The sequence below is a fragment of the Sus scrofa genome, chromosome 3 (assembly GCF_000003025.6).
Source record: "Sus scrofa isolate TJ Tabasco breed Duroc chromosome 3, Sscrofa11.1, whole genome shotgun sequence".
In the NCBI taxonomy this organism is placed as follows: domain Eukaryota; kingdom Metazoa; phylum Chordata; class Mammalia; order Artiodactyla; family Suidae; genus Sus; species Sus scrofa.
This window is the reverse complement of record NC_010445.4, coordinates 10297171-10321383: the sequence shown is the minus strand read 5'-3', so window position 1 is coordinate 10321383 and position 24213 is coordinate 10297171. Positions and strand designations below refer to the sequence as shown.

At 51.8% G+C, this 24213-nt stretch overlaps 1 protein-coding gene across 7 annotated transcripts in view; it reads left to right on the top strand.

Moving 5' to 3' along the window:
• Positions 1-22183, top strand: part of RHBDD2 (rhomboid domain containing 2) — a 30438-nt gene extending 8255 nt beyond the window's left edge. Inside the window, exons 1-6 of one of the 7 annotated variants that reach the window (XM_021086311.1) lie at positions 11788-12030; positions 13655-13779; positions 13892-14053; positions 14125-14532; positions 18279-18429; positions 21276-22183. In XM_021086311.1, coding sequence (XP_020941970.1) covers positions 14370-14532; positions 18279-18429; positions 21276-21633 — 672 coding nt within the window. In that variant the 5' untranslated portion in view covers positions 11788-12030; positions 13655-13779; positions 13892-14053; positions 14125-14369 and the 3' untranslated portion in view covers positions 21634-22183. Of the gene's footprint in view, positions 1-11766; positions 13236-13654; positions 13780-13887; positions 14054-14124; positions 14587-18278; positions 18430-21275 lie in introns of those variants that run through there. The other 6 variants (XM_021086313.1, XM_021086309.1, XM_021086312.1 and 3 more) reach the window with 6 other exon arrangements.

The window sequence follows — 24213 nt, the reverse complement described above, 5'->3', positions numbered from 1 at the left end:
GTTTTTCTCTCTCTCAGATTTCTCCTTTATGTTCCCGCTCCCCAACAGAAAGGAGTTTATATGTCGGAGGTCCCTTGTGGTGTGGCGCAGCATGTTCGGGATCCCGTGTTGTCACTGCAGCGGCTAGGATTGCTGCTGTGGCACTGGTTCGATTTATCTCTGGCCCAGGAACTTCCCCACGCCAAGGGTGTGACCCAAAAAAAGAGTGTGTATTTCACTTCTGGTGGTGGGGGTTGCAGGTGGGTTTTGAGCTGGTACCAGTAGAGGGTGGATGATTATTGCTACAATTTATTGGCCATTGCTTTGTCAGGTGTCTTACACAGAGTACTTCTGAGGTTTTCAGGGAGGCTTCATTGTACCCATTTTACAGCTGAGAATGTTAAAGCTAAGAGGGTTAAGCCAGGGCCCCAGCCCATGAGTGGCAAAACCAAGATTCAACCCTGTAGCTATTTGGCTCCAACATCTGTGTCCTTCCTGGGTCCCCTGCAGAAGGGCAGCTCCGGGGATAACAGAGGCTGGAATCAGGATGGCACAGTGGGAATTTAGTGCACGGGGGCGGGGGGGGGGCAGCATGATGTAAGCCCACGGGAATGTGGTTTAGGTGGGCTGGTGATTCCAGAGAGGGACACCCAGGGGAGAGGCGATCTCACAGTAAGTTGTGATGCTTGTATGGCGCTTTATAAAGCTTTCAGCTGGTGTTAACTTGCTTGCTGCTCTTCACAGATTTGGAAACTAAGTCTTAGGACCCCCTTAAATTCAGGTATTCTGATTCAAATGCTGAGGCACCGGTCCGGATGCTCTCACCCATCTCTTCTAGGGCACAGACTCTAGGGAATAAACCCTGTAAGGACGAGGTCATTTTGGCTTCATAGCAGCAGTGGCTGTAAGAGCAGGCAGAGGTTTTTCCATCCTCCAGACCCCGCCTGCATCCATCTCCATCCTTTTCCAGGAAACAGGCTGACCTTGGTGCACCGCATCAGGAGACTCCCTGGCCCTCTGGCATCAGGCCGTTGGCTCGTGCCTCTAAGGTACAGCTGCTCTCATCAGGTCCAGGGACCTTCCTCCTGCCCCAACCCCACCCCCGGCCCCCCAGAGGTATAATGTGATCTTACACACGGACTCTGAGTGGCTCAGCCCCACATCCTCCTGTCTCCCCCACACCCTTACAACTAGTCCCCTTATAGGGTCCCCTCGAGGACCCCATTTTGAGGGTGTCTGCTCTCCTTTTACTCCATGGCCTTGTTAAGAAAGATGGACCTGCAAAGCTCAGTGACTGGACCCAATGGAAGGGCCTTTCTTTCTTTCTTTCTTTCTGTTAAGTGGGAAAATTGTAATATGAGAACATTTTCTTTGTGATTTCTTTCACCAAGGAACGAGGTCCATCTGATCCTTCTATTCTCTGACGTTTTTTGTTATTTTTCAAAACATTTCATTATTGTTGATTTACAATGTTCTGTCAATTTCTGCTGTACAGCAAAGCGACACAGTCACACACACACACACATACACATTCTTTTTCTCACATTATCCTCCATCATGTTCCATCACAAGTGATTGGACATAATTCCCTGTGCTCTACAGCAGGATCTCATTGCCTATCCACTCCAAATGCAATTGTTGGCGTCTACTAAGCCCAACCCCCTAGCCCATCCCCTCCCCCGTGGAAACCACAAGTCTGTTCTCCAAGTCCAAGAGTCTGTAGGTAGGTTCCTTTGTGCCACACATTAGCTTCCAGATATAAGTGATATCATATGGTATTTGTCTTTCTCTTTCCGACTTACCTCACTTGGTAGGAGACTTTCTAGGTCCATCCATGTTACTGCAAATGGCATTACTTTGTTCTTTTTTATGGCTGTGTAGTATTCCATTGTGTATATACACCATATCTTCTTAAGCCATTCATCTGCTGATAGGCATTTAGGTTATTTCCATGTCTTGGCTACTGTGACTAGTGCTGCAATGAACATAGGGGTGGACGTGTCTTTCTCAATGCAAGTTTTGTCTGGAGTTCCCATCATGGCTCAGTGGAAATGAATCTGACTAGCATCCATGAGGATGTAGGTTCGATCCCTGGCCTCGCTCAGCAGGTTAAGGATCTGGCATTGCTGTGAGCTGTGGTAGCTGTGGTGTCGGTCGCATATGAGTCTTGAATCCTGCATTGCTGTGGCTGTGGTGTAGGCCAGCAGCCATAGCTCTGATTTGCCCCCTAGCCTGGGAACCTCCATACGCTGCAGGGCTAGCCCTAAAAAGACAAAAAAAAAAAAAAAAAGAGAGAGAGAAAGTTTTGTCTGGATATATGCCCAGGAGTGGGATTGCTGGATCATATGTTAGTTCCATATTTAGTTTTCTGAGGTACCTCCATACTGTTTCCCACGGTGGTTGCACCAATTTACACTCCCACCAGCAGTGCAGGAGGGTTCCCTTTTCCAATGGAAGATTATTTCTTGCTCATGTCACAAGCCACTGCAGGGCTGTGTGTGCATGCAGCACATGTAGAAACTCGAGGGAGAAGATAAAGGAAGTTGGGCCAGATAGTGTAGAAGAAAGCTGTGGGTGGAGGGTTGTTTCTCTGGAAGCGATAGGGCATGTTGACACAGGCTGGTGATTGGCAACACCTCACAAAGTGACTTTCAAGTCCATGTGTGTTCACTGTACTTGAAGGGTTGTCAATCACTGAGAAATGGGAACACTTTGTCAGCACTGGGCTGAGGCAATGAAAGGGTAATTGCCCTGAAGGTGCTGATGCTTGGCCAGAGAAAATAACTTGGATTTAATTCTCATTTGCTTTAATACACAACCACTAAGTGTAAAGCAACATCTCCACCCTCTGGGAGTTAGTGATTTGATGCAGACACAGGGTCTACGCGCGAGAAACTTGACCTTTCTTCGTATGTCAATTTTATGTTAAAACTTACAGGAAAAGTCATTCCTTTTGGAATACAGTCCTATCAGGCTCTTAGCTGATTTTTAAATTCGAGTTCCTTTTTTTCACTGGGAGATCATGCACATACCATAACGTTCACCATTTTCAAGGATACAGTTCAGTATTTTCTCGTATATTCATAGCTGTGCCACCATCATCATTAAATCGAGAACTTTTAAAAAACGTTTTATGGCCCCACCTGAGGCAGATGGAACTTCCCAGGCCAGGGATTGAATCTGAGCCACAGCCGCAACCCACACCACAGATTGAACCCTTGACCCTGCAGTGACCCCAGCCTCTGTAGGTGGATTCTTAACCCACTGGGTCACGGCAGGAACATCTTTCTCCCCTGCAAAAAGACACACCATACTTGTTAGCCCCTCACTCCCCATTCCCCACCTCTTCCCCCCAGCCCCTCCCCACGGCACCCTCTAAGGGGTTTTCTGCCCCTCGACTTGCCTGCTCTGAGCATCGCATAAAATCACACACTGCGGCCTCCTTTTGGACGTGTTTCTTTCACTGAGCATAATATTTTCTCTCTCTCTCTCTCTTTTTTTTTTTTTTTCTATTTTTTTAGGGCCACACCCGCAGCATATGGACGTTCCCAGGCTAGGGGTCGCATTGGAGCCACAGCTGCCAGACCTACACCACCGCTCACAGCCACGCTGGATCCTCAACGCCCGGAGGGAGGCCAGGAATCACCGAGTCCTCGTGGATATTCGCTGGATTCGTTTCCGCTGCGCCACCACCGAGCACAATGTTTTCAAGGTTCATCCATGTCATATCATGTTTCAGTCCTTTGTTCTTCTTCATGGCTGAAGAGTCCACTCCGTGTTCACGAAATACGACACCACGTTTTGTTTCTCGGCTCATCGGTTGATGGGCATTTGGGCTCTTTCCACTTTTTGGCTGTTATGACTAATGCTGCTACGCACATTGTGGTTCAAGTTCTTGTCTGAACACCAGCGTTCCATTATCTGGGGTCTGTACATAGGGTTAGAACTGCGGAGTCATATGGTAATTCTATGTGTGGCTTTTTTAAAGATTTTCACTGTTTTCTTTCTTTCTTTCTTTCTTTCTTTCTTTCTTTCTTTCTTTCTTTCTTTCTTTCTTTCTCTTTCTTTCTTTCTTTCTTTCTTTCTTTCTTTCTTTCTTTCTTTCTTTCTTTCTTTCTTTCTTTCTTTCCTTGTCTTTTTGCCTTTTCTAGGGCCGCTCCAGCGGCATATGGAGGTTCCCAGGCCAGGGGTCTCATTGGAGCTGTAGCCACCGGCCTACACCAGAGCCACAGCAACGCAGGATCCAAGCCGCGTCTGCAACCCACACCACAGCTCATGGCAACGCCGGATCCTTAACCCACGGAGCAAGGCCAGGGATCGAACCCTCAACCTCATGGTTCCTAGTCAGATTCGCCACGACGGGAACTCCCAAGATTTCCACTGTTTTCTGCAGTGGCTTCAGTATTCTACATTCTCCCCCATAACGTATGAGGGTGCTGGCTTCTCCCCCTCCTTCCGAACACCGTGACTTCTTTTTCTTAAAATTGTGGGAGTATAAAGTCAGATCTCATTATGGTTGTGATTTGCGTTTCCCAAACGATTAATGATGTTGAGCATTTTCTTAGTGTCCATATGTATACCATCTTTGGAGAAATGTCCGTTCAAATCCTTTGCCCAATTTTTAATTGGGTCATCTTTTTATTGTTGAGTTATCTCTATATTCTGGATACTAGACCCTTATCATATATGGGATTTCTAAGCATATCTTCCCTTTCTATGGGTTGTCATTTCCTTTTCTTGATGGTGTCCTTTGACAAGTAAAGGTTCTTAGTTTTGATGAAGTCTAAGTTACCCAAATTTTCTTTGGTGGCTTGTGCTTTGGGTATGAAAACTAAGAAATTATCGCCTAAGTGATGGTCGCAAGGATTTACACCTACATTTCCTTCAAAGAGTTTTCTCCCCTTCTGTGGGTTTTCTTCTCACTCTCTTGGGCGTGTCCTTTGATGCACAAACTTTTAATTTTGCTGAGGTTCAAAGTGTCTATAGTTTTTTCTTTTATTGCCTGTCCTTTTGGTGCCAGATCCAAAGCTAACTGCCAAATCCAGTGTCAGAAAGCTTTTCCCCACGTTTTCCTCTAAGACTTTTATAGTTTTAGGGTTTTAGTCTATTTTGAGTTAACTTTTGCATATGGTTTTGTGTATAAGGATACAGCTTCATTCGTGTGCATGTGGCATTGAGCTTTCCCAGCATCCTTTGTTGAACAGACCCTTCTTTCTCTGGTGAATGGCATTGGCACCTTGGTCAAAAATCAGTTGGCTCTTAAATAGTATTTGACCTAAGGCTCCCTGACCTACTTTCCAAGAGTAGACTTCAATGGCTCTTGAATATTTGACATTAGATCTGTTACTCTGTGTGTGTGAGTGTGTGTGTGTGCACACACGTGTGTGCATGTGTGTGTGTGTGTTTATGGGAAATTTCTGGGGGAGATTTATTGCTTGTATTAAGTTCTCAAGATTTTTGTGATAGCATCATGACTTTCAAAATGTTACAACCTACTGATAAACCATCAATGATGTACCTTCTGATCATTCAGTGCTATAGTCTATAAAATAAGATCTGTCTTTTTTCTGTCTCCACATGTTAACCCAATTCATAATCTTCTTTCTAAAGGTAAAAAACACTTAAGCCAGAAGAAAATGCCCTCCTCCAAATACCACCTGGCCCACAATATTGTTTTAGAACCCTGGTGCTCACATTTCCCACGGCTGTAGTAAATCAGAAGGATCACAGAATCAGAACAGTCTCTTCTTCATGTTGACTTGCTGCTGTGTGTGTATATATTTGTCTTTTTTAGGGCCGCACTCACAGCCTATGGAAGTTCCTAGGCTAGGGGTCAAATCAGAGCTGCAGCTACTGGCCTCCGCCACAGTCACAGCAACACCAGATGTCTATCATTGCAAATATGATTAATAAATGATTAACAATTGGACTTCCCGTGTGGCTCACAACAATAAATGATTAACAAATACACACCTGCATCAGTGGGAAATGTCTTATGTTAAAAGATCTGTCTTGAAGTTCCCACTGTGGCTCAGCGGGTTACCAACTCCAAGAGATAGCTTTTAACATAAGACATTTTCCACGGATGCAAATATGTCCGTAGGTGAAAATCCTAGAAGTGGATGGTTGGCAAAGATACATCCATTAGTCATTTTGAAAGATATTGCCAAATTCCTTCTACAGAAATTGTACCAGTTTTCAGTCCTCTGAGCAATGTTTGGGTGTGCTCGCTTTCATAAACCATGACTGTATCATGACACTCCCAGACTTAACACATCTCAACTCCCACTGTCTTGAAATAGCATCCACTGTTCCTCACCTCAGCCTGCAAGGGCTTCCAGTGTTCGCTGCCTACCCCACTTCCCAGGCCTCATCGAAGCCAAGTTTTGGGGAAGATCCAAGAGGATCACTGTGGAAACCAGGATGCCAGCCCAAGGGGGTGGGGAGGGCCAACATTCCTTTCCTGGGGGTTGGAGGGGGGATGTGTATTTAGGCAGTGGGCTCGCCGCTGTGCGCCTCACGCTGTGAGTGTGGGGAAAGAGAGCTGGGGAGTAGATGGCACGGCACACCAATGCCATGGAAGGCCGACGTTAGGATGTCTTGAGGGTTGCCTTCCAGGAGTTTGGACCCACTCAGCTTCCCCCAAATCAAAACCATCCGTCTAGAGGTGAGCCACTTCCGAGGACAGCCAGCAGAGGGCAGTATTCTGCTTTGGGAGCCGCCTCTTCTCCAACAGACTAGAGGAACCCTTCCCAGAGCTGTCCACCAGGGGGCAGTAAAGACGCGTCTTGGAGGCTCCGGAGCAGCTTGTTGAAGCTGCAGTGGGGAACAGGTTGAGCAACGTCGTTCTGCACGGCTGCCATCCTCCAGGGAGTGAGGAGGAAAGAGAGGGACACACGGGCCTGGAAGAAGCTGTGCTGCGCAGTCGGCCCCACCCAAGAGAGATGTGATATCCTGCTTTCCTGGAATGCCCTTGGCGGGAGGTCCAGTCCCCACCCTACCCCTTGCCCTCCAGAGAGCCCTGCCCTCATTCTGTGCCTTCTGCAAACGTTCCCTGGGAGGAGGGGGCCAGAAGTGGGGTGTTACATCCAGAAACACCCCAACCCGACCAAATTGGGTGGTTGACACTAGTGCCAGAGCTGTCTCAGCTGTGTTCAGACAGCTGGTGCTTTTTTAGCTCCTCCTCAAACCCTCCAAGGCCTTTTCCCCACAGCAGAGACACCAGCTGTGCAGAGAAGGGACTTACAAGTATCTCTGAGCACAACTGTGTGCCATGTTCTATGCTGTCTAGGTGCTGGGGGATATAGCAGGTCCCTGCCCTCAGGAAGCTCTAGTCTAGTAAGAGTGACAATCAGATAAGCAAAACCACAAAGAGGTGACACAATTTGAGACTGTGCGACGTCCCCTGAAAGAGCAAGTAACAGGGAGAGATCATCTGGGAAAGCCCTTCCGAGGAGCAGCATCTGAGCTGGAGACCTGATGGCTAAGAAGGCGGCCCCTGTACTAAGAGCCAGGAGAAGAGCATTGCACCAGAGGGAAGAGTAGGTACAAAGGCCCTGGGGTCAGAAAGACTTTAGCTTGTTTGAACAACAGAAAGGAGACCTGTGTCATTCGTTAGCGAGGGAATTAATGCATTTCTTATCGTCGCCGTAACAAACTACTACACACTTAGTGACTTCAGACAGTATACATCACCACTTTGCACCCACTAGGTGCAAAAAAGAAAAAGAAAAAAGCAAGCGTGGACAAGGGTGCGAAGAAATCGGAACTCTTGTGCATGGTTAGCGGGGATGTGAAATGGGGCAGTCGTGTGGAAAAGAGGGCAGAGGCTGCTAAAAAAAATTTTTTTTTTAATAGAATGACCTCATGATCCTGCAGTTTTACTTCTGCCTGTAGAGCCCAAAGAATTGAAGGCTAAGCCTCAAAGAGCGGCAGTAGTCATATTAGCTAAAAGGTGGAACCAACCCAAGCGCCCTTCAACAGACGAACGGACAAAGGGTGGTCTGTTCATACAGTGCGATACTTTGCAGCCGAAAAAAGGAAGGACATTCTGACACCTGCCACAACACAGAGGAACCTTATTGCTCATGCCACGTGAAACAAGCCAGTCATAAAAGGACAAATACTGTATGCATCCGCTTATACAGGGTACCTAAGGTTGTCAAGGTCATGGTTGCCAAGGACTAGGGGGAGTGGGGAATGGGGGGCCATCATTTAATAGTAGAATCTTGCAAGATCAGAAAGAGCTTTCTGGAGCTGGATGGTGGTGATTGCTGCACAATATTATGAATGTACCGAATAGCACTAAACTGCACACTTCAAACAGGGTTAAGATGGTAGATACTGTGTGTGTTTTCCTACAAGTAAAAAAAAAATGGAGACAAATCGCTACATATTTATTCTCTTAAAGTCCTCGAGGTTAGACATCTGAAGTGGGTCTCATGGGGCTAAAATTAAGGTGTTTGCAGAGCTCTGTTCCTTCTGGAGGTTCTAGGGCAGACTCTTTCCTCGCCTTGTCCAGCTTCTAGAAGTTGCCTCATTCCTTGGCTCTTGGCCCCGCCTCCACGTTCAGACCACGTAGCTGCACCCTCTGCTTCTGTCATCATGTCACCTTCTCTCCCGCTAACCCTCCTGTCTCTTTAAAAGGACCCTCACGATTCCATTGGGCCCACTCAGATAATCCAGAATGATCTACTCACGTTAAGATTCTCAATCACACCTGCAAAGTCCCTTTTGTTACCTAAGGTGACATATACGTAGGAAGTGGGCATGAGGTCATGGACATCTTTGGGGACTGTTATTCCATCTCCCGCAGGAAGTGTTGGTGGCAGAAGATGAGGTGAGGAAGGTTATCAGGGGACAGGGCATGTGGGATGGCCCGAGGCTCTTGTAAACTGTCATAAGGGTAGCCACACCTTCGCTTTTCCTTAAAAAGCAACAAACAAAACCCCTGGCCGCTGGGTAGAGCGTGGGTTGAGGATAGAGCCAACAGCGTCTGCTCGTGGGTTTGACCTAGAGATGTCCACACTGGTATGTCCCCTCTGAGTAATCACCAGTCCCCCAGCCTCCAAGTCTGGCAGGTGGAGGAGCAGACACTCTCGAGGTAGGAGGGTGCTTGGCGGGATCGCAAACAAAAGCATCTCCGGGTAGCACATTTGAGGCCTGAAGGTCTCTTTGTGGACTAAAGGCCAAGTGGATGGGCTAAAAGCGATTCACGGGGACTTCCTGTCGTGGCGCAGTGGTTCACGAATCTGACTAGGAACCATGAGGTTGCAGGTTCGATCCCTGGCCTCTCTCAGTGAGCTAAGGGTCCGGCGTTGCCGTGGGCTGTGGTGTGGGTCACAGACAGGGCTCGGATCCCGCATTGCTGTGGCTCTGGCGTCGGCCGGTGGCTATAGCTCCGATTGGACCCCAGCCTGGGACCCTCCATGGGCCGTGGGAGTGGCTCAAGAAAACGCAAAAAGACAAAAAATAAAAATAAGAGTGATTCATGGCCCTGAGGTGCCCTATTTTCATGCCACCTAAAGGTTCTGCTCTGCTCACTCCAGTGTTCTGACCTGGGGGCATAACTAGAAAAAAGTGAAGAGAGCGAGGCCGAATCAAAGAGACAGGAGGCCCTTGGGTATTGCCTGCATTGGTGCACAGCCCGGGGCTGTAGGATGTGTGATGCCACCACAACTGTCACGCTGCCAGGAGACCGAAGGCCATCCCCGCCCCCCATCAGTGATAAACATATCAACCCTCCTTGTGCATTTATGTTTGTTGATAGAGTCTTAGAACTGAGTCCAAAAAGATTTTAAAAGGCATCTAGTTCTACCGCCAACCTGATGCTTGAATCTCTTCAATATTGTCATGAAGTCTCCAGATAGCTTGCACACTTCTAGTCACAGGGAGCTCACTACCAATTAAGGCAGCTCATTCTGTGGATGGACAATCCATATTGTCAGAAAGTTCTTTCTTTCTTTCTTTCTTTGCTTTTTAGGGCCATACTCCAGGCACATGGAAGTTCCCAGGCTAGGGGTTGAATTGGAACTGCTGCTGCCAGCCTATGCCACAGCCACAGCAACACCAGATCTGAGCCAAGTCTGCAACCTACACCAAAGCTCACGGAAACACTGGATCCCCAACCCACTGAGCAAGGCCAGGGATTGAACCCTCATCCTCGTGGATGCTGGTCAGATTCATTTCCACTGTGCCACAACGGGAACTCCGGAAAGTTCTTTCTTAAGTCAAATGTGTCATCCTCTCGTTTCCAGCAGTCAGCCTCAGTTCTCGGTTCTGGAGTAACACAGGGTAAGTCTACTGCCCTTCTTCCAAGAAAGCCTCTCACCTGGTTATAGGCAGTGGTCAGGACCCTTGAAGCTTCTCCAGGGACATTGCTCTGGTCCTTTTAATTTTCTCTCATCAGATAAGATTTGAAGCCCCCCCATCCTGATCATTTTTTTTTCCTTTTGTGAGTTCCCAGGCCAGGGATCATATCCGAGCCCCAGTTGTGACCTACGCTGTAGCTGCCGCAATGCCAGATGCTTAACTCACTGTGCCCGGCTGGCCGGGGATCAAACCTGTGTCCCAGCACACCCAAGACGCCATCAATCCCATTGTACCATAGTGGGAACTCCCCTGGTCACTCCTTGTGGGACAAGCTCTAATTTTCTACATCCTTTTTCAGAATATATCTGAAAAATACATGGAAGTAGATGCAGGACTTCTGGAGTGGGCCGATGCACCCGCCCTCTTCCTCTTTCCAAGGCCCACATTTTGGTTCTAGCAGCCCAAGGTCACACTTGCTGGTTTTAGCTGCTCCACTGCACTGCTGATTCACATTTTGCTTCCTATTGAGTAAAATCTTAATGTTCATGCCCACTGCTGGATCCCGAGCTGCATCACATATATGTAGCATTCACTGAAATGTGTCCCATTGCTTTATATCTATATCCAGAAAATTATACAGTTATATTTTAGTACTAAACACAAAAGACAAAAAAGAATCTCGGGTTCTCTCGCCGAGGTTCACGGGAACACAGATGCTGCCAGAACGACTGTGATGGGGCAGACCAGGGCTGGGAACGGATCAGTGAAGCATTTGTTGAATTTTCAGTCATCAAATTCACATCCACGTAGCAGTAGGCAGGATATTAGAGGGAAATAGTGAAACCGGAAGAAAAAAGGGGCCCGGCAAAGAGGGAGTCAAATGTCACATCCTAATCCTATCGCTTCCACTTGCGACCCTGAGCAAGTTAGCCCATCTTCCGGAGCATCCGTAATAGGGAAACAGTATTCCAGTTGTCTAAACAACTGTTCTCTGCTGAAGGTGCTTTTCAGGCTTCAAGTGCTGAACTAGACCTTGATTATTACTGCTGTTATGTTACATCCCTAACGCGTCAGGGCCTTCAATGGAATCCCTCCTTCGTCTCTGGCCGCTGTTTCTCTAAGCCAGACGCTCAACGCTGCCCTTGCCAGTAGCCAATTCCAGGCCATAGCAGCAGAGGAAACCTGGGTTCCAGTGGTCGACTTCCCTCGGTGTCCTCATTGGTATCATGGAGATGTGGGAGGGGAGAAGGGAGAGGGAGGGAGAGAGAGAAAAACTCTGTAAACCGCAAGGCACAATAACCATTAGGCAGCAGAGACGAAGGAGCCCCTCACGCCGGACTCGGGCTCGCGGGCGTTGGGGCTGGGGGCTGCCGCCAGAGGGCGCTGGCTGAACTCCCCGCTGCCTGAGCCACCGGACTGCGCGGTTCTGCACGGGGCGGAGCCTCGGGGAGGTGTGGCTTCCGGCCACCCCCTCCGCTGTTGCCCGGGGAGACGGCCGCGGGGAGGCGGAAGGAGTCTGGGACCAGCCGCGGCCGCGCAGAGGTGCGGGAGCCTTGGCGGCCATGGCGGTCTCGGAGCCCGGGTACCGGAGCTGGTCCTTGTGGCCCGAGGTGCCATCCGCCACCTTCTTCACCGCGCTGCTCTCGCTGCTGGTGTCCGGGCCCCGCCTGTTCCTGCTGCAGCCGCCCCTGGCGCCCTCGGGCCTCTCGCTGCGGTCCGAGGCCCTGCGCAACTGGCAAGGTGAGCAGGGCGGCTCCGGGCCCCCGATGCCAGCCCTTTTCCTCCGACGTCGCCAGGCCCTAGGCACCGGCCTCCCAGCACCCGCCGCCCCGTTTCCGTCCGCATCATCATTCTCCCCACCTGGAGGTCCAGCCCCATATTCCACGTCTTTGTCTGTGTAGACCCATCTTCACCATCCCTGTAATTCTTCCCTACCCAGATGTGTTCCTTTCCCGTCGTCATCAGACCGACCGAGGCCCCCTTATCCGTTCGCAGCAAATCGGTTCCATTCACCCCTGCTCTCGCCCCAAGGAGGATTTTTCTCCTCTCCTCCCACCCCTTTTCACATTCACCGCTACGTCTGCTTTAGGCCTAGTCCCCCCGCGAAAAAAAAAAATTTTTTTTTCGCCTTCGTCAGGACACTTGAGCTTTATCTGTGGCTACCTTTATAAGAGTCCTGGCCTCCCGGGGTTTAAAATTTCTTCTGCTTCTTCGTTTTTATGTTAATCCTGACTCCGATTCCCAGTTTGTAGCGGGAGGGGGCACCTTGTACCTTTGGGAAAGGTGTTTGTTTTCTCTGGGGGGAGGGAGGGAGCAGTTTTGCAAAGCAATTAAAGATAAACATCCGCTCATAAAAGACGGCCCTAGTCTCTGTTTATTCCCCATTCTTTTGTGAGGAGGAATATGGGAAATGTGTATGACTCTTGCTGTTTCGCAAAGCACATTCACCTGCATTAGTCTCATTTAATCCTCACCGTGATCCCCTGACGTCATGTAGGCTTTATTATTGCCAATCACTGCTTGGATGGAACCGAGGCTTAATGCGAAGAAGATTCGCAGAGCTGTTGAGTCATACAATGGAGACAGGCACCCAGATTTTTCTCTCTTTTTTTGCGCGATGTTTTGGAACCGGAGTCACGGGGCTTGTAATCAATCCCCAACTTACAGAGAATTGCTTCTAGAATCTTCACATTTATACTTGGAATTTCAGTGCTGGAAGTACTCAACCGGTCATGAAGTACTCTTCAGATAATGAAGCCTCACAGAGATGGCCTGCCTGAGGTATACGGGCCATAGCTTGCCTGCTGCAAGGCGAAACCCTTCCCCAGCCGAGACACACAGAGCACACCTGTCTTTAGCGACAGATGCGAAATGCCAGTCTAAACTGAGCTCCTTTTTCTTTTCTTTACTTCACAGCTTCTCTGAGTGTGGGGGTCATGGGCAATGTGAGTATTAGACATGGAAGAGCCCCCTGAGGGCCTCAAGGGTAATTCTGTTACTTCGCGAGGAGCAAATTGAAGCCCACGGGGCCTGTGACTTGATTGAGCTCAGCCAGCCTGGATGGTATAGAGAAGCAGAATTCCACTCCAAGCCTTTAGACTCCCAAGTCCAATGTCACTGGTCCCCTCCCTTCCATTGAGTGTTTGGGTTTGCAGGGATGTAAAAATGCCTAAGGGAGGGCTGCTTGTCGAAAAATAAAAGTGAGATCCTTCGCTGTCTTACACCACCTAAAGCATCGCCCTACGTGTACGATCGGATAAGCACGTTCGAGAAAGACTTCTGAGTTCTGTATCTACATTATTAGTGATAGTTTTCTCTATAGGTGCAAAATCATTCATGGTCCCTTTTTTCTTCCTCTGAACAGCCACTATGGAAGGAGAGGTCAGGATTACAGCCGAGGAGACGGGCACAAAGAGTGTTAAGTGACACCCACTCAATCCACCTGAAGCTGTTACAATTAATTAACCCTCACACTGCCCGGTGAGATAGGTCAGTATTAAAACCTTTAAAAAAAAAAAAAAAAAGGATTATAAAGCACATTACAAATTCAAAGACCATCCCATGCTAAAAAGTGTTGTTTTTTTCCCCACGTGGAAGCCAGTCACTGATAAGACTTGCTCCAGGTCTGGGAAAGAGCAAAGATGAGACATTCACGCCTCTCCTTTGAGTCCCGGGTCCTTCACTGTTGCCTCCTACTGCTTCTCCCACTGGCTCCGGGCTGATTTTCACTGGCAGTGGGAGCCAGCTCCTCCCCGTTTCCTAGGTGGGTTGTAACCTGGCTTTCCTTTCCTGGAGCAACCCGCCGTCGGGCCTCTAACTGGGCTCCCTCTGCAGTTTACAGGCTGGTGACCTACATCTTTGTCTACGAGAACCCCGTCTCCCTGCTCTGCGGCGCTATCATCATCTGGCGCTTTGCTGGCAATTTTGAGAGAACCGTGGGCACGGTCCGCCACTGCTTCTTCACCGTGATCTTCGCCCTCTGCTCTGCCATCATCTTCCTGTCCTTTGAAGCTGTGTCGAAGCTGTCGAAGCTGGGGGAGGTGGAGGACGCCAGAGGCTTCACCCCGGTGGCTTTTGCCATGCTGGGCGTCAACTCCGTCCGCGCTCGGATGAGGCGGGCCCTGGTGTTTGGCATGGTGGTGCCCTCGATGCTGGTGCCGTGGCTCCTGCTCTGTGCCTCCTGGCTCATTCCCCAGACCTCTTTCCTCAGCAACGTCTGTGGACTTGGAATTGGGCTGGCGTGTATCCTTCCTGGAAGGGCCCTGGAGACCCGTGCTGTGCCTCGGGGTGAACCAGGTTGGAGGTTCTGGGGGCTCAGGTGGGGAGAGCTGGGGGCTCAGGTGGAGGTGGTCTGTCTTCTGGCTTCAGCTTTGGAAACCGTGTGGCCCCAGGCAGGCCAGTCCCTTCTCCAGGCCCGAACTGCCTCGTCCGGGAAGGATCACCCCGTAGCTGTCTCGCACCCTTGCTAGCTCAGCACTGCCCGTTAGTGGGATATTCTGATTTATTTTCTCCTTGCAAACCGAGGTATAAACCTACACCTGACTAATTACAATAAGAGTTTTTAGTGGAGGGATCTGAAATACCCGTGAGCTGGAGGTGTGTCCTAAAAGGACTAGGAAACAGGCTTGTTTGTGTGTGTTTGGCTCAGTCTTTTCTCAGAAAAACAAGAAAAAAATTTTTTAAAGATAGGCTTTTACCAGGTGGCGGTTAAAAACTCAGGGTAAACCTTGTATTCCTTATAGAAATATTCTGGCAGTTCAGGGGAAAATTCTGAAACACAAAGGGGATTCCCTTTTTAACCATCAGAATTGGTAGTGCTGAGAGCTGGACAAGATGTATTCTTAAACTGTCTTCCAGCTTGTGATTCCGTAAGCTCTTCGTGAGGGCAGTGTGTAAATCCACATTGATAACGTAGCTCTGATTTATCCTACTTTTAAATTTTAGTTTGATTTCATCAATTTTTTAATTTTTAGTTAGTTATTTTGTCTTCTTCTAGGGCCACACCCATGGCACATGGAAGTTCCCAGGCGAGGGGTCGAATCAGAGCTGCAGCCGCCAGCCTACACCACAGCCACAGCCACGCAGGATCTGAGCCACGTCTGCAACTTACAGCACAGCTCCCGGCAACGCCGGATCCTTCACCCATGGAGCGAGGCCAGGGATCGAACCCTCAACCTCATGGTTCCTAGTCGGAACTGCGCCACGAGGGGAGCTCCTTATCTCATCAATTTTAAACCTTTTTTTTTTTTCTCATATGAAAATTTAAAGCTATAAACTCCCCTATAAGCAGTTCTTTAGCTGCATCCCACAAGTTTTTGAGGTATGTTTTTATTAACATTCAGTTAAAAGTATTTTCTAATTTGCCTTGGGAATCTCTTCTGTGATCTCAGGGTTATTTACAAGGAGTTGCTTAATTTCTAAATATTTGGCCATGTCCCAGGTTTCTTTTTGTTACTGAGTCATTTCATGTGGTCAGAGAAAATTCTTTGTAAGATGACGTTCCTTTTGCCTTTTTCTGACCCAGCAGTTGTTACACCCTGGTGGGTATTTTACGTGTCCTTGAAAGAAACGTGTGTTCTGTGGTTGGTGGGTATAGTGTTCAGTGTATGTCTCTTAGGTCAGTGTGTTGTGTCGTTCAGGGCTTCTGTATCCTTATGTTGTTCTATCAATTACTGAGAGAGGACTGTTGAAATCTCCAACTAATACTGTAGATCTGTTTTTTTTTCAAGTTTCGGCTTCAAGTATTTCAAAGCTCTGCTACTACATATGCATTTGGGACTGTTCCATCGTCTTAACAAATTTATCCTTTATCTTTATAAAACTGACTCTTGAAATGTCTGATGCTATTCTCTGCCCTAAATTCTTCATTGTCTGATAGGAATTTAGTTACGACAGCTTTCTGCTTTCTTAAATTAGGATTTACAAGGTATATATTTTTCCATCCTTAAATTTTTAACATTTGTGTCTTTATATTTAAAGCGTTTTGCTCGGAGTTCCTGGTGTGGCTCAGTGGAAACGAGTCGGACCAGCATCTATGACGATGCAGGTTTGATCCCTGGCCTCACTCAGTGGGTTAAGAATCTGGTGTTGCTGTGAGCTGTGGTGTAGGTCGAAGACATGGCTCAGATCTGGCGTGGCTGGGGCTGTGGCGTAGGCTGGTGGCTGCAGCTCTGATTCAACCCCTAGCCTGGGAATCTCCATATGCCACAGGTGCAGCCTTCAAAAGATAAAAAACCAACAAAAAACGATCATCTGAGCTAACTGTCCCCGTGGAGTGGAGCTCCAGGAGTTGTTGATGTTACAGCTCTGTGATAGTTGTGCTTTCCTCGGTGGCTGGTCTTTGCCTGGCTCGAGGAGGCTCAGCCTGTGTGCATCCACGTTCTTAGTTAGCTAGAGACTCAGGGAACCCTTTGCATATTTCCAGAGCCGCTTCTGGGATTAGCTCCCTCCTCTCCATTACTGACCTATAAATCCCAGGCTCTTTTCCCTCTCTGAACTCTGTCTCTCCAGCTCAGCCAAAAAAAGAAGAAAAGCTATACTCTGCTGGAATTCCCTTTCCTAGGCGGTGGGTGAGAAAGCACCTGCAAGCGGAAAACCAGCTGGATCCTTAACTGGTTTCCTTTTCCTTGCGCATCCCAGTTGGATAGCATTGGTGGTCTAGGATCTGACAACAATTGTGTAAAATATCGTATCCCTTTTTATAGTTAGTTATGTGGGAGAACCGGCCTCCTATTCTTACTTTGTCCGAGTCAGAAGCAGAACAAAGTCTTGAGATCAAATGGAAGTCATCAGCCATGACAACTTTCGACTTCTTACAGCACTGGTTACCACCTGGAGTCAGTATTTGGAAATACACTGTCCTCCTTGAAAGAGCTTTGAAACACGCAAGGGCGTATTTGGTTATCACAGTGACGAGGTGCTACTACCGTTTAGTGGCCAGTGGCCAGGGACGCCAGATGGCTCATCGTGACTGGAACGGTCTAACCCAGCAAAGAATTAACTTTCAGCAGCCACTCCAGCTAAGAACACTGCCTCAAAGAACAGCCTTCTCTCCCAGCAGCCCCTTCTAGCTGTGGCTACTCAGGATTTAGGGTTCAGCATCCACATCCCTTCCTTCAAGAGAATCTTCACGGCTTGACCTAGACTAGGTGAGGGTCCCCCCTCCACCCATGGTCGTCTGTAGATAAGCTTTCACTCATCCCTGTTTATTCTATCCGTCCCTTATTCTTATTCCTTTGTACGTGGTATATACTAGACGGTCAGTCAATTTATTTATTTATCTTTTGGCTGCACCCTTGGTATGCAGAAGTTCCCAGGCCAGGGATCAAAACCTGTGCCACAGCAGTGAGCGATCTGAGCCACAGAAGTGACAGTGCCAGCTCCATAATCCACTGAGCCACCAGGGAACTCCTGGATGTTCGGCAAATGTTGTTTGGGAGGATGGGTAGATGGTGAGATAATTCTCTGAGGCTGTCTGGGCAGTGACAGGCTGACACAGATCAGATGACCAGAGTTGCATCACGTCCCTGGGAGGTGGTGCCAGTGTGGGGAAAGGGCGGCCACCCACCAAGGCCCACAGGAAGCTCACTCGGTCACGTGGAGGCACCGTGCCTTTTATTTGGGACAAAGTGCCAGCAGGTGTCGGTCCCCCAGAGGGGGTTAGGATTAGGACAGCCTCCTGCCTCACCCCCCTGCAGAGACAGGTGTGTGCTGGCTTCCGACCGTGACCGCAGCGGCTCAGGGGACAGGATGGCTTGACTAGGGGACAGTGAAGTGTTAGCCCCTGTCTGCCCTCTCTTGTCGCTGGCGCAGGCTTCCTCGGAGCTGCAGGGCAGCAAAGCTCCACTCTTGGTTTCCGCTGAGCCTGAAACTCCAGGCAGCGTTTGGGGGGAATGAGCACTCGTTCCCGTGCAGAAGGGAGGTGGGAACCCGGATCCCGCGGGGAGCGCTCAGCCCTCCTCCCCTTTGCCTTAACCCGCCGACCTCAGACGGCCTCACGTACTGCTACTCCCTTGACCTGCCGGAGCACGTGGCCCTGAAGCTCGACCAGAAGTTCCCCTTCAGCCTGATGAGGAGGATTTCGCTGTTCAAGTACATCTCAGGCTCTTCGGCCGAGAGAAGGGCGGCCCACAGCCGGAGGTGAGGTACCCAACCCTGCGCCTCGCTCCCCGCGCCGTCCTAGGGTCTGAGAGGGTGTGACGGGTCCAGTGTCAGGGGGCCCAGGGAGGACGGTGTGGGCAGCCGGGGCCCAGGGAAGCCCATGCACGGATTTCTCCTGAGCATCCGAGATGCTGCCCAGCTGCATCTCTCGGAGGGGTGGAGCCGGAGGGGGACAGGGAAGGCCTTTGACGCGCTTGGGCATGACCCCGAGTGACTCGTGGCCACATCTAGGGGTGTCACCACAGCCCTCGGCGCTGCCAGGTGATCTGTGTGCCGGTGGGATTGGGCTCCCGGCGTGTAAGGCTGGTGAGAAGCACAGCCCGCCGGCTGACCGGGGCCTTATCCGGAGGTGGCACAGCCCGGAACCTGAGAGGCAGGGTGTCCTCACCCCCAGGCAGGAGAAGGCCAGGTTTGTGGTCCTCCAGTCCGGGGCGTCACCTCTCCACGGAAAGCGCTGGGCAGGCCGCTGGTGCTCTCTGGGTCTCACCCGCTCCTTTCACAGGGGAGCCCAAAGGGGACAAGAGTCTCTCTGCAGGTAACACAGCAGCAGGGTCTCCTGCCCCGCATCCTGCTTGCTCGCTGGCCGCCGCGGCCCACTGCCAGCCCCTGGTGGCTGGCCCTGGGTTTGGTCAGTGCTGAGATGTCACAGCTGTGGTTTCCCTTCCTTCTCGTCCCTCCCAAAGGAAGGGCTCGCTGTGAAGTCGGGGTGCTCTGTCAGTGGCCCTGTTCTGCCTCCATCCGGCCACAGAGCACCCTCTGCCCCCTGTGCTGGCTGCAGGCAGGACCTGGGTTGAATTGGAAGCTGCTCCCTGTAGTTTATTTCAGGAGGTGGCTGAGGCCAGCCTTCGGGGGCCCACAGCCCTTGGACTGCTACGAAAGGCAGGGAGGGGAACTGGGGGAATCGGAAATGCACACTGACCCATTTGGCTTCCGGCGAGTAATTCCTGGAGTCTGAACAGGTGGAGGGCTGTTTAAATTGAGAATTAGGTGTGTGGTAGCTTTTTGACTTTTTTTTTTTTTTTTTTTTTTTTTTTTTTTTGTCTTTTTAGGGCCACACCTGTGGTGTATGGAGGTTCCCAGGCAAGGGGTTTAATCAGAGCTGTTGCTGCCAGCCTACATCACAGCCACAGCAACACAGGATCTGAGCTGCGTCTGCGACCTACACCACAGCTCACAGCAATGCCGGATCCTTAACCCACTGAGCAAGGCCAGGGATCGAACCTGCGTCCTCATGGATGCCAGTCAGATTTGCTTCCACTGAGGGAACTCGGCTGTTTGAGTCTTAATTGCTGTTCTCACAGAATCTAGGGAGGACTTAAGGGTCCGCCTTTGCAAACTTCCACCCTGTGAAGAATCCTCTCCAGGACAGCTGCCGATGTTCAGCCCACCCCCGTCACACCTCCTGGTGGCCGGGGGCCCACTCTCCAAGGCAGCCCCTGGTGAGAAAGTTCTTCCACGCTGCGTCTCGGTCACCGCTCTGTGCCAGGGATCCTGCTTCATGGTGATGTGCGGATCTGGCGGGGGGGACAGAGTGACTCGGTTCCTTTCGTGTCCCTGGCGTGGCCTATTGTTTGATCCCTCGTCATCCCGAGCTGCTGGAGGCGCCTGAAACAGAACCCGCTGTTTCAGGTGATCACGGGCAGCGTGGCCACCCAGTGTTTAAGTGGGCCGTGAACGTGCCTGTCTGGACAGCTTTACCTCCCTAGAGGCTCCTGTCAAGCTTCTTATAGGCCCAAACCTCTATATTCTTGAAAATCCCAGAAGTCTCTAAGTGTCCTATCCTATGTTTAAGCAGCTGATTTGTAAGCTCAGGTTGGGATTGGAATATACACAGGTTTAGTCCAGTTACCCAACACAGGGAGCAGTGGCGTTGACATTCTCCGTGTTTGGAACTTGGCAGAAAAGCTTACCGGCTAAAGCTCTTAGGCTGCGTCTCCCTCCGTGGTGCCAGCCTTGTGTGTCTGGGGGGGCGGGGGTGGTCTTGACCCTCAGCACAAACAGCTCCCCATGTTTGTACTGTCGGTTCCTGCCTGCTGGAACTTTGAATGGGAAGGCTTTGTTCCTGAAGTCACGGGCAGAAAATCTGCCAGCAGACAAGGCCTGGGCCCAAGCCCGTGTTGCCCCGTTAGAGCCCTTCCCCCGCCCCCCACATCCAGGAGGTGGATCCGTCCTCTTTGAGGCCAATTGCTGAGCCGGCCACGAACCCACCAGCTCCTGTGATCTGGCCCCCATCTCCATCAGTTTGCAAGCTGCTGGGAGTAGGTTACACCTCAGAGGGTCTCAGGCGTGGGCCCGATACCCCTCCTCCTGCTGGCTCAGTGCAGGCCTGGAAGTGGGCCCTGCCCTCTCTGGGCATGTTTTGTGTTTGTTTTTGTTTTTACTTTTTTAAATTTATTTATGTATTTTTCTCTGTAGGCCCACACCCGCAGCATATGGAGGTTCCCAGGCTAGGGGTCGAATCGGAGCTGTAGCCTCTGGCCTACACCACAGCCACAGCAAGGCCAGATCCGAGCCGCATCTGTGACCTACACCACAGCTCAGGGCAACAGCGGATCCCCAAACCCCTGAGCGAGGCCAGGGATCAAACTCGTGTCCTCATGGATACTAGTTGGGTTCATTACCGCTGAGCCACGATGGGAACTCTGCATTTTTCTGTGCAGTTGAGATTAACTTTTCTCCCCACTTGGCACCTTTACAGCTGGTTCCAGGAAAGGTCCAAAGTGTGTTGTAATAGAAAGCAGGGCAGCGATGCCATGCTGTTCTGTGGACTGACGCCTGGGGTGCTGGGCGCCCCAGCATGACTGGCATCTCTCTCTCCTTTCCAGGCTGAACCCTGTGCCCGGCTCCTACCCCACACAGAGCGGCCACCCTCACCTGCCCCCGAACCACCCTGTCGCCCAGATGCAGCATGCCAGTGGCCAGAAACTCGCATCCTGGCCAGCCTGCGCTCCTGGGCACATGCCCAGCCTGCCTCCATACCAGCCTGCCTCCGGCCTGTGCTACGTGCAAAACCATTTTGGCACAACCCCTAACTCCTCCGGTGTCTACCCGGCTTCCGCGGGTGCCTCCCTGGGGGTGCAGCCCCCTGCCCCCCTCAACTGCCCCGGCACGGTGTATTCCGGGGCCCTGGCCACTCCAGCGGCCGCCGGCTCCAAGGAGTGCTCTAGGGTCCTGATCCCCTGAGACAGAGTTTCTAGGGAAGTGGTCTCCCGTCTCAGCCTTCTGAGGAAGGTCCCCTCTGAGCTCCGATTTTCTCGACAGAAAGTTCTTTACCAAACACCTCGATGTGCAGGCTCTGCGTTGAGTCTTTTGATCCGTGTCCCTATTTCAGTCTCATTTGTCCTCATGACAGCTCTGTGAAGTACAGCTTGTCGTCCCCAGTTCACAGATGCAGACAGCGACGCGCCCTGTGACGACACGAGGTCGCATGGCTCAGTGGTGGCGCTGCCCCCGCAGCTCCCGCACAGGAGGGCCTTGGCCGTGGGCGGCAGGTGCGGCCGACTGTTTCCCTCCCGTCCTTGTAATAGTGCGCTTGGGTGTTCGTGTCCGCGTGTCCGTGTGCCCCGCGGGAGTCCCCGGGCCTGTGCCGTGTTCCTCCCCAGCAGCGACCCCCACCCCCACCCCGACCCAGACTTCTGCCCCGGGAAGTGGCGAGACGGGCCTGCGCCCAGCAGTGTGCTGGCCGGTCCACGGTGTTGATAACCTTTGTATAAAGACGCAGCCTCCAGCCTGCCCTCCGTGTGTGGTCTCTTTGCGGCCTGGCGGGGGATACAGAGGGTGGCAGTGATGCCCTGAGGCGCGGTGTGGTGGTGAAGCGGCACGGACCCGGCTGGAGGCAGCAGCCAACTCCCAGTGGGCATCATGGGGCGTGACTTACAAAGATCCCCAGAGGGCTGAGAGGGCAACCGGGAAGGTGTGGCAACAGCAGGAAGCCACCACGGTGTTTCCAGAGTTCCAGGCTGGACCGCATACCCGGGAGTGACCCAGGCCCTGGCAGTGCTGGCCTCTGAAGTGGGAGTCAGGGACCAGAGCCTGGCTTCTCTGCCTGTCGCCAGATCTACCATCAGAGTCTCCCAGGAGCCAAGTTAGCCGGGCACCCTTTGGCAGGTGGGCCCAGGAAGTGTCCTTTCAGGGGTCAGTGCCCCTGATGCAGGACAGGGACAGGGATGTGACCCAGCCAACAGGCTCCTGACCAGGCCAAGGAGCCCGTGGTTCTGACCAGCCAGGGGGCTGGAGCTCTTTGACATGGGCTCACGCCGAGAAGACACACTGGCGTGCAGTGTTGGCACAGGTAGTGTGGCACATGGCCTTGGTTTATTCCTGGAGCTGGACGACCTCGGGCCTGGCTTTTTGACAGGCCCTGAGTGTGAGAGGTGGGTGGGACACACCCACAAGCCACAGCGGTGGATAGGGCAGTGACGGGCCCGTGTGTACCGAGTGGCCGGCACTGGGGACGGTGCGTGGGAGTGAAGCTGAGAGGGTGACCCCCAAGCAGGGTTGTGACTAGGATTCACCAGCTGAGGAGACAGGGGCCCAGGCTGCGGCTGGGACCTGTCTGCAGTCACAGACACATCCAGCTGGGCCGGGCCTGGGGCCTCCGTCTCCATCCACACCTGGTACCTTTCCCTGGTGTCACTTGGGGAGCGCAGGCTGCAGTGTGCCCCTTAGACCCGTTCCCTCCACTCCAGTCACAGGCCTGTAGCCGGAAGCAGGTGAGGTGGCCACCTGCTCCCCATGTGGCATGGTCACCGCCTTCGTGTCTGGCTGGAGGGCCCTCACGTCCAGGGGTAGCAGAGCGGTGAGGGTCCTCAGAGGTCACGCTGTCCTGCCGCCGCCTCCACCCCTGGCTTCACTGACGGGGTTCCGAGAAGGCAGGACGGGCCTGGCAGAGCGGCCAGCCGCACCCCCTCCTCAGGCCACTGCCACCGCTGCTGCGCTGAACTGGTTCCTTGTCTCCCTGGACTTTCCTTGGATCTCAGTGGGCAGCAGGCAGCCTGGAGCCAGGTCCCAGGGCCCATTTCTCGTGCCTTTGTTAGGACCTGAAGGGGACCCCAGCCCCTCCCCACTGGCCTGTTGCATCACCCACTGGTGCAGCCCCTTCCGCAAATGGTGAGTGTGCCAAGCCTCAGGGTGGGCCTAGGGACAGAGACGGGCGAGCTCTGCAAGGGCAGAGAGCCCCCAACACGGGGCCGATGATAAGGATTCGTTGAGCAAATGAACTGGGGGGAGCTCAGTCTGGGGGTGGGGAGAGTGGACCATTAAAGAATTGTAATTCAGCAACGCTAGTCAGGCGCCCAGACAAGGCCCCCAGGCCAGCCTGGAGAACTGGGGGGAAGAATTCAGCACCTTGGGCACAAGGGAAGGCTATTATTCCCAGCACACCAGAAACCTCTTTCCGATCCCCAGGCTGGGCGAGACCCTCTAGCCAGAGAAGCTTCCGTCCCTTTTCCCCTCTCCGTCGGCAGGGGGCAACAGAGAAGCGGCCCCTTGGCCGCCACTCAAACCTTCCCTGGGACAGACCCTGGGGGTGCCAGGGGAAAAGGGCCCGCTCCTGTCCTCTGAGGAACCCTCTGGGGAGGGCATCAGGCTTGGGGACACCTGTGACAAAAGCTAAGGACCAAGAGAGGCATGGACGCTCCACCCCGCAAGGCCTTCCTCCTTCGTGAGCCTGCTTAACACACACTTTGTGAGCAGCTGAGCTCCTGGCCTGCACGCAGATGGGAAAAGTGAGCCGAGCCTTCAATGCGCTCATGGTTCACGAAG